The sequence below is a fragment of the Setaria italica genome, chromosome I (assembly GCF_000263155.2).
Source record: "Setaria italica strain Yugu1 chromosome I, Setaria_italica_v2.0, whole genome shotgun sequence".
In the NCBI taxonomy this organism is placed as follows: domain Eukaryota; kingdom Viridiplantae; phylum Streptophyta; class Magnoliopsida; order Poales; family Poaceae; genus Setaria; species Setaria italica.
The window spans coordinates 16,683,920-16,694,066 of NC_028450.1; the positions used below are offsets into that span (position 1 = coordinate 16,683,920).

General features: G+C 54.6%; 1 protein-coding gene across 1 annotated transcript; it reads left to right on the top strand.

Moving 5' to 3' along the window:
• Positions 1–8,847: 8,847 nt before the first annotated feature.
• LOC101767372 lies at positions 8,848–9,561 on the top strand. Its single transcript, XM_004954807.1, has 2 exons — positions 8,848–9,303; positions 9,496–9,561. Exons 1-2 carry the CDS (start codon positions 8,848–8,850, stop codon positions 9,559–9,561), a joined length of 522 nt encoding a protein of 173 aa, XP_004954864.1.
• The last annotated feature ends 586 nt before the right edge of the window (positions 9,562–10,147 follow it).

Consider the following 10,147-nt stretch of genomic DNA (forward strand, 5'->3'; position numbering starts at 1 on the left):
GATAGAAGAGCAACCCAAGAAGTGGCACGCATACTTAACTGAATCTTTATGGGCCTACAGGATGGCCTGCCACGGGGCCACTGAAATATCCCCTTATCAGTTGGTGTACGGACACGAGGCAGCATTGCCTTGGGAATTAAGGATGGGGTCCAGGCGCATATCACTTCAGGATCAGTTGACGGCCGATGACTATTCCCTCCTCATGAAAGGGGAGCTCGACGATTTGGCAGGTCAGCGATTAAGGGCCTTGATCAACATTGAAGAAAATAAGAAAAGGGTGGCCAGGTGGTACGACAAAAAGGTCAAGGTCAAGCAATTCTCCCAAGGAGATTTAGTATGGAAGTTGGTGCTACCAATAGGGTCTAAAGATCCCAAATTTGGTAAATGGTCACCTGCTTGGGAAGGGCCGTACAGAATCGGCTGATGCACTCCGGGAAATGCGTACATATTAGAGACTATCGAAGGAGAGGAATTCACAAGAGCTTTAAATGGAAGGTATCTAAAGAGATACTATCCCAGCATATGGGTAGATGCGTAGCTGACGATATGGTGTGTCGAGACATTTTGGCCGACTCCTATTGACTCGTGGTCAAATAGCCGATGAGAGGAGACATCGCCTCGATGAGAGGTGGGTACTCTTTTCCTCCAGATCTTCCATGGCGGCTTCAACCGCAACCTGACGAGGGAGTTGGTGGCTTCTGTCGAGAGGCGGATGGGATGTCCCTGCCATGGCATCTTCAAGGACGACCTGACAAGGAAGTTGGTCACTCTTCTCGATTGGTGGCCGCCTAGAACAGTTGGCGTCCATGTGATCCAGGATCTTCTAGACATGAGCGGGGATATGATCTTTGAGTTCTTCATGGTGAGCCCTGATTAGATCTCTGTCCACCTACATCAGCGGTTCGTCAGAGTGCATAACCTCGATGGCTCGTTCCAGGCCAGGACTAAGGCATCTCGGTTGAAAGGCAGTAACAAGCACCCGTCGACAGATTGATTGAAATGTCAGACGGAGGAACAAAAGGAGATTTCGTACCTGATTGACGTTGAAAGAGGAAGAAGAAGAAGACATCTCGGCGCTTAGTCTAAGAGTATGGAGATTAGACTACTTGAGGAGAACAAGATGGGCGAGGCGTGAATGTCTTTAGAAAGCAATACGGGGGTCTCATACTTATAGAAAGAAAAAGATGAGGGGTTGGTAAGACGCGTCCCATCGGAGTAAAGGGTCATTAAATGAAAAAGTTGCCAGAAAGGACGGTCCAAGTTTGGATCCACACGTCAACGGCAAGAGAACATTAAATGTTTGTACAGAGCATTTAGTGCTTTTGCAATTCACCCAAGGAGGGCATTGATGGCCACAATCGCTCGCTGCCTAACCTGATCAGCCGAGTCTAAAGTCCTCTGGTCATCGTCAGCCGATCCAGGGACTTCTGGCATGTGACGATGAAGTTTGATTGCTTCATGGGCCAGGTTCTGCCTCTCCTGCTTCAAATTGGCGATGACAGATGGGAGGTCTTGGAGTTTCTTCTCTTCGGCGGCTATGGCCTTGGTCACCTGCTCCATCTCCTTGGCAAGCTCTGCCCTTCGCTGTTTGAGGCGATCTATGGCGCCAACGATATCTAGGTTTGAGCTTTCAAGGAAGCTAATTCGTTGATGCACTTCTTGAGCTTGAGGTTTGAAGGAATCTTCCTCCTCCCGTGCTTTTGCTAATTTGGCACGATCGGCCATGTGGTGTAAAGCTGTGAACACTGGAATCTACATTGACTCGATGTATGCTGCGGGTGCTAGAGCTTCTTCTGCCTCTTCTGGGACTCAGCCTCTGATTTCACTGAAAAGCTGTCGAATCGGCAAGGCATCTTCCACCAGTTGCCCGATATCGTCTTGGAGGAAGGTCCGTATGCTCTCGAGCTTGGCGCGGATGTCATCAGGGATTGAACTCAGTGCAACTTGGCGTGAGGTACCCTTTTCATCGTCAGAAAGTGCAACCGCAAAGGAAAAAAGACTGTTGTTGGGGGTATCTTGCTCCTGAGAAAAAAATAAACAATAAAGAGATGGGTTGGCCCATGGTAATAGAAAATCGGTCGATTTGGACATCAAGTATCTTACCTCCTTGAAATGAATTTCTTCTGCTTGTGCCAATGGGAGTGCTACCCTCATCTCGGGAATTGGCGTGGCTGGCCCATCGGAGGAAGAGGATTCGACGATTATCGGCGCCGTACTCGGGCCGGCCTCCTGGAAAGGTACAGGAAATGGGTCTTTATAAGTATAAGGTAAATGATTAAGTCTGATGATAGATAATGTCTGCTATACCTCTGCAAGTCGTCCGGCCGATGGTTGTTGAAAAGGGTACAATCGACGTACCCAGGGTAGCCTGCATCAGAAATCGGTTAGATTTTGATTAAGGAATAAGAAATTTGTTTTAAGCAGATATTCTCTACCTCAGTGGGAAGGATTGCTGGCATCTCAGTTTCTGCCTGGATTATGGCCAATTGCTGCGAAGATTGTACTGGGGTGATTTGCGCAGCCTAACAGAAGGAAGAAGTTAATACCGACAGAATGCTTAGAAGAATGCGCGGTATATGAAGTTACCTAGACGGCTTCTAGCAATAATGATGCAGCAGCTGCTCTAGCCTCTGTAGCGGCCTGGGGGTCGACTTCTTCAATAATCGGTAGAATCGACGCAGCTAGAGATTCAGCCGATGCCGCCGCCGACTGATCGGCCGATTCTATACGGGCGCGTACCCGGCGGCTCATCTTCTTTGAAGAGGTTATCTTCAGCTTCTGTTTTGATCGGCCGGTGGCGATGTCTTCGATAGTTGGGGCATGAAAGCCGATAAGTGGGAATGATGTATATGGATGGCGATTTTCTATCAGCCTACCACTTCGGCTCCGTGTTGGAGGAAGTTGACTTCCAGACTGTAAAAGGAGATAGAAGTTAGTGATAAATTTGTAGCATAAAAGAGATGACAATGAAATCGGTTGAGGAGAGGGTAGTACCGCTGTGTTTGGGTCGATGTTATCAGGATCCAGGTCATTGCAATATGTTGTGGGGGATACACAGAAGAGATGCTGCTTCCATTCTCCCCACCATAATTTAAATTGCTGGACAGCAAAAGGAGCTACCACCTAGTTGTTTAGGTCAATGGTGCTAGAGTCTGGCACTAAACTGCACAGCCGATTATAATCAAGACCCTTGGTCAGCTCATCCTGGAATTTTGCACGGCCGGTGAAGTAAACCTGAATCAACAACTGACTGAGGCTGAACTGCCGTGCTGCAACCGACGGGTTATAAAACTCATAAGTCGGAGAGTCTTTCCCAGAAAAGAAGTTCGCTGGAAGGATCCCTGGTTTGATCAAGGCGTCTATGAGATCATTGTCAAAGGAGTTGGATGTCGAGTCAAAGCAGAAGGGAAGCTCAAAACGTGGCTCGGTTCTCTGGTATGGGTACCAACTTGTAGTTTCTTCACTAAAGCCATTGTAGAAGCATCTGAAATACTTGGCTGTCTCGGTGGGGGTGAACTAGCTGCCAGGAAAGGCTGATGCCGCCTCACCAAAAGAGGTGCACCGACGTCGTACTGTAGGATTTTTCTCTGATTCGATGATTGGGAATGTTTTGGTCTCTATTTGCTGCCGGAAGACCTTACTCATGTATAAGTTGAGCCAAAGAGTAATGAACCACCAGGGACCACCAGGATTACCAATTGGCTCTCCGGTTGACAGTTTGACGGCGATCTGCTGCATCATGTGATAGGCCGATCCTAACAGGTGTTTCCCTAGAGGGATACTGGATCCTCTTGCTAGGGCTTCGGCTAGAGCTTGTGTATTCGAAGAAGGGCCAACTGCTCTACCGCAGAAGAGGTGCTTCTCTAACCACATTGTCAAGAAGACTGTATACTCTCTCTCCAATCATCCCGGTCTTCATGTTCTTGTTGATATATCTATTCCATCCGCCGATTCCTTTCGTCTCCAGCCGATGGGTCGGCTTGATCAGATAATGAAAAGGTGTATCGGAGGAGGAAATGATGAGACCGGTCAGCATCATAACATCTGCTAGAGTCGGGGTCATGGGTCTGTGCCCAAAAAGAAACGCATTGAGCACGTTAGACCAAAAATAAGAGGCTGCTATCACCAGGGGTTCATTCTTCTCCATCTGGGACAAGGATAGATTTATGCATTGGCCGATTTTCAGTTCGTCCCAGAGAACTCTTTTGGAGTTGGCCATTCTTTGATACCATTCTTTCCAGCCAAGAGTTTCGTTCGGCCATGATCTAAAAGCGCCTGTCCATTGGTTCGAATCCATGGGCGATTGCTTAAAAGGGATCCCATGGGTTTCTAGATTGATCAGATCAGTTGGGTTTGGATTCCCCATCGGGCCTTGGCCGATAAGATCAGGTGCATCGGAGAAGTGGATAGTGATTTGCTGTCTGACCGCCTAAGGAAGGTAAAAAGGAAGAACTAAGAATGGATCTAAAAGATGTGTGGGCAGTAAAAACTAAAGAGGAAAGTTGTTGGGGGGAAATATTAACGACCTCCTAAAGCCTATGAAAACAACAAATTATAAAGGCCCAGGCCCACCTAAGGTAATGAGGATCGCCGTCAGCCCAACACGGGAGGAGAGAGCCACGCTCCGCCTCGCCCGACCCAGTGTCTCGGGGTCGGACGTCCCCGACCCCTTGAAGACCAAACTCCGCCTCGCCCGACCTGCGGGCCTAGGGTCGGGAGCGCCTGACTCCCCGCCGCACGACTCCGCCTCGCCCGACTCCGGGCACAGGGGGTCGGACTCACTCGAGCCCACTAGACAAGTATCCACCTCGGGCGCGGATCTCGTGGGTCCCACCACAAGTACCCATGCGCCGCCGCGTGGTACAGGCTACAGTGGCTGCAGCTTCCTCTGATTCGCTACAGGGCACTCATGGCTTGCGCCGTACGGAGCAGGAGGAAGCCGCGCCCGTTCTCGCGCCTCGTGCGTCTGGCGACAGGGACGCGACGTCCGCCTTCCACGGGCAACAGCAAGATGGCCGGATCAGCCACCTTCCCCAACAGACACAGGTGCCACAACAAAACACCATCATCATGCCTGGCGGTGATAGCCATCGAGGAGACCGTCAGCAGGACTCAACGGCGGCCGCCCTCTTCCGGCAGACGCGCCGGCAGAAGCCGAAGGCCGGAGATGACGCTGGCGGCCTAGGGACTTGGTCCCCCCCCCTTGTGTTGTACCTCACTTGACTTAGATTATCTCTTTTGCTTCTCCTCACACCCGGTCTCACTTGTAACCCCGGTGGCCTCCTTGCACTATAAAAGGAGAACCGGCACGTTGGCCCCATCCGCGATGCCTGTGACACCCTGGACGCGCGGAGGTGCTCCCGCACGGATAGGGAGGAGGGGGTGGACCGTTGCTACCACATCCATCGCGGCGGCCGCTATGACAGTGAAGAAGATCACAGCCCGAGCCCTGACCCAGCGGGGCCCCGGGCCTTCTCCGGGCGCATCCTGAATGCGCCGTTCCTGCCGCGCTTCTGGCAACCAACAAACGTGGCCAAGTACTCCGGGGAGACGAACCCCGGGCTATGGCTCAGTGACTACCGGCTTGCATGTCAGGCCGGTGGGGCAGACGACGATCTGTTCATCATCCGCAACCTTCCACTCTTTCTGGCCGACTCGGTGCGAGCCTGGCTGGAACATATCCCTTCGGGTCGGATCCGCAGCTGGAACGACCTGAAGGAGATATTCGTGGGAAACATACAAGGCACGCACATGCGCCCTGGCAATTCCTGGGACCTCCAGAGCTGCCACCAGGGGTCAGACGAGTCCCTCTGGGACTACATCTAGTGCTTCTCCCGGAAGCGCACTGAGCTCTCCAACATCACGGACACTGACGTCATAGGGTCCTTCCTGGCAGGAACCTCCTACCAGCCCCTCGTCCACGAGCTGGGGTGACGAGGCCCACGGACCACGGAGGAGCTACTTAACATCACCACCAGCTTCGCCTTGGGCGAAGAGGCCGTCGGAGCGATCTTCGACCGCTCCAAGGGCAAGGCGAAGCAGGAGGAGGACGTCGACGAAGGCACCTCCAACCGTCAGCAGAAGAAGAAGAACAAACAGCGGCGCGAGGCTCCCCTCGTGGCCGCTGTTGAGCGCAAGCAGGGACAGCCGCCCCCAGAGGGCACCCCCAACTTCTTCGACAAGCTGCTCGAGGGACCGTGCCCAAACCATGAGTTCCCCACGAAGCACGCCTACAAGGACTGCAACCTCATGAAGAGGTACTTTGTAGGCAATCCGGTGAAGGGCGATCGGAGACGGAAGCCCGACGAGGAGAAGAAGGACGGCGAAGAGAAGGAAGACGGCTTCCGCAAGGTGGACGGCTGCTTCATGATCTTCGGCGGCCCGGCGGCTTACGACTCCAAGCGCTCCCAGAAGCTGGAGTGCCGCGAGGTCTATGCGACCGAGCCTGCTACACCGGCCTTCCTCGACTGGTCGGGATCCGCCATCACCTTCGACCGGTCCGACCAGCTGGTGCGCGTCCTGCAGCCAAGATGCTACCCGCTCGTCGTCGACCCCGTCGTTGGCACCACACGCCTCACCAAGGTGCTCATGGACGGAGGCAGCGGCCTCAACATCCTCTACGCCGAGACCCTTGACGCCATGGGGATCGACCGCTCCCGCCTCCTCCCCAGCAAGGCACCATTCCACGGCGTCGTGCCGGGGAAACAGGCAATGCCTCTCGGGCAGATCGACCTGCCCGTCACTTTCGGGACCCCTTCCAACTACAGGAAGGAGGTCCTTACCTTCGAGGTGGTAGGTTTCCGTGGAACCTACCAAGCCATCTTGGGGCGGCCGTGCTACGCCAAGTTCATGGCCATCCCCAACTACACCTACCTCAAGCTCAAGCTGCTCGGGCCCAATGGGGTCATCACCATCAGCATGTCTTTCCAGAAGGCGTACGAGTGCGATGTAGAGTGCTGCGAGTACGCCGCGGCCATCACCTTCACGGAAGATTTCAGATTCGGCGGTCCAGCTCGCGGAGGGCGCCGAGGACCAACCCGACTCCAAGCAGTCGGCCACCTCCTTTCAGGCCACCAAAGGCGTCAAGGAGGTCCCCCTCGACCCCAGCAGCTTCGACGGGCAGACCGTGTGGATCGGCGCTACCCTATCTCCCAAATAGGAAACCACGCTCATCGACTTCCTCCACGTGAACAGCGATGTCTTCTCGTGGAAACCCTCGGACATGCCCGGTATTCCGAGAGAAGTCGCCAAGCATTCCTTGAACATCAAGGCCGGCTCCAAGCCAGTGAAGCAGGGTTTGCACCGCTTCGACAAGGAGAGGCGCAAGGCCATCGGCGAGGAGCTCCAGAAGCTTTTGGCGGCCGGATTCATCAAGGAAGTATACCACCCTGAGTGGCTAGCTAATCCTGTTCTTGTATGAAAAAAGAATGGGAAATGGAGGATGTGTGTTGACTATACCGGTCTCAACAAGGCGTGCCCAAAGGGTCCATTTTCTTTGCCGCGCATAGACCAGATAGTCGACTCAACCGCCGGATGCGAAACCCTCAGCTTCCTTGACGCATATTCCGGCTACCATCAAATCGCGATGAAAGAGGCCGACCAGCTCGCAACCTCTTTGATCACCCCCTTCGGCCCCTATTGCTACGTAAAGATGCCTTTCGGCCTAAAAAATGCAGGGGCTACGTTCCAGCGATCCATGCTTAAATGTTTCGGGGACCTCATCGGGTGAACCGTTGAGGCTTACGTCGACGACATCATAGTCAAGTCCAAGAAGGGCGACCGGCTCATCCCCGACCTCAAACTAGCCTTCAAAAGGCTAAGAGACAAGCGCATCAAGGTGAATCCTGAAAAGTATGTTTTCGGGGTTCCGAGGGGCATGCTGCTGGGTTTCATCATCTCCGTACATGGCATCGAAGCCAACCCAGAGAAGGTAGCGGCCATCAGCGACATGGGACTGATCCGAAATATAAAAGGAGTCTAGCGTGTCACGGGATGCTTGGCGGCCCTGAGTCATTTCATCTCGCGCCTCGGTGAACGGGGGTTCCCTCTCTACTGACTCCTGAAGAAGACCGACCGCTTCAAGTGGACCGCTGAGGCCCAGGAGGCGCTTGACCAGCTGAAGGACCTCCTACCGAAGGCCCCAATCCTGGTCCCACCAACCGATGGGGAGCCCCTCCTACTCTACATCGCAGCGACCACCCAGGTAGTTAGCGCGGCCCTAGTGGTGGAGCGAGAGGAGGGACATGCCCTCAAGGTGTAGCGCTCGGTATACTTCATCAGTGAGGTCTTGTCCGAATCCAAGGCGCGCTACCCGCAGATCCAGAAGCTCATCTATGCCGTCCTCATCACGAAGAGGAAGCTGCGCCACTACTTCACCTCCCACTCGGTGACGGTCGTGTCGACGTCCCCCCTCAGAAAGTGATCCGGAACCAGGATGCCACGGGACGGATTGCGAAGTGGGCACTCGAGCTGATGGACCAGGGCATCACCTATGCTCCTCGCACCGCCATCAAATCCCAGGTACTCGCCAATTTTGTAGTAGAGTGGACGGAGATTCAGACGCCGTCGACACCGGAGAAGCAGGAGTACTGGACGATGTACTTCGACGGGTCGTTGATGAAGGCTCGCGCTGGAGCGGGCCTAGTCTTCGTCTCTTCTCTCTGTGTACGCATGAGGTACATGATTCGCCTCAACTTTCCTACATCAAATAATGTTGCCGAGTATGAGACCCTCCTCAACGGGCTTCGCATAGCCATCGAACTGGGCATTCGGTGGCTGGACATCCGAGGCGACTCTCAGCTAGTCGTCGAACAAGTCATGAAGGAGTGGAGCTGCCATGACCCCAAGATGGCAGCCTACTGCAACGAAGTCCGTAAGCTCAAAGACAAGTTTGACGGGCTAGAGGTCAACCACGTCGTAAGGCACTTCAACGAGGCAGCTGACGAATTGGCAAAGGCGGTGTCCGGCCGAAAGCCCGTACCTGACGGCGTCTTCATGAGCAACCAATTCAAGCCCTCCATCCGGTACCAGGAGCCAGGGAGGGTCGGCAACACGCCACCTGCCCCGGACCCGAGCCCCGACCTAGGAGAGGTCGGCAACGCGCCACCTGTCCCGGGCTCGGGCACCAACCCAGACGAGGTCGGCGACGCTCCACCTGCCCTAGGGTCGAAGACCGACCCCTCCGACCCCGAGGTCATGGAGATCGATGCAGACCCAGCAGCAGGGCCCGACCCCTTGCCTGACTGGAGAGCCCCGTACCTGGACTACCTCATCCGCGACATGCTCCCGACGAACAAGATAGAGGCACGTAGGATTGCGTGCCGTGCCAAATCCTTCGTCATCATCAACTAGGAGCTCTACAAGCGGAGCCACACTGGCATCCTCCAGCGCTGCATTCTGATCGAGCAGGGAAAGGCACTAATTCAGGACATCCACGCTGGAGCCTGCGGCCACCATGCCACGCCAAAAACCCTCGTTGGAAACGCTTTCCGGTAGGGCTTCTACTGGCCGACGGCGGTCGCCGACACCACCCACGTGGTCCACACCTGCGAGGGGTGCTAAGTCTTTGCGCGCCAAACTAATCTACCCGCACAGGCACTCTAGACCATCCCCATCACGTGGCCGTTTGCGGTCTAGGGGCTGGACCTCATCGGGCCCTTCAAGAAAGTGCCCGGGGGCTTCACCCACCTGCTTGTCACCGTCGACAAGTTCTCCAAGTGGATCGAGGCACGACCGGTCGTGCAAATCAAGTCCGAACAAGTGGTGCAGTTTTTCACTGACATCATCCATCATTTAGGAATCCCCAACTCCATCATCACGGACAACGGCACGCAGTTCACCGGGAAGAAATTCCTCCAGTTCTGCGACGACCACCACATCCGAGTGGACTGATCGGCCATGGCGCATCCTCACGCGAACGGGCAGGTTGAATGAGCCAACGGCATGATACTCTAGGGTCTCAAGCCGCGGATCTTCAACCGCCTCAAAAAGTTCGACGGCCAATGGGTCGCGGAGCTTCCCGCAGTCCTGTGGAGTTTGAGGACAACCCCCAGTCGGGCGACTGGCTTCACCCCGTTCTTCATGGTCTACGGGTCCGAGGCAATCCTCCCTACTGACCTGGAGTATGGATCGCCGAGAGTCAAGGCGT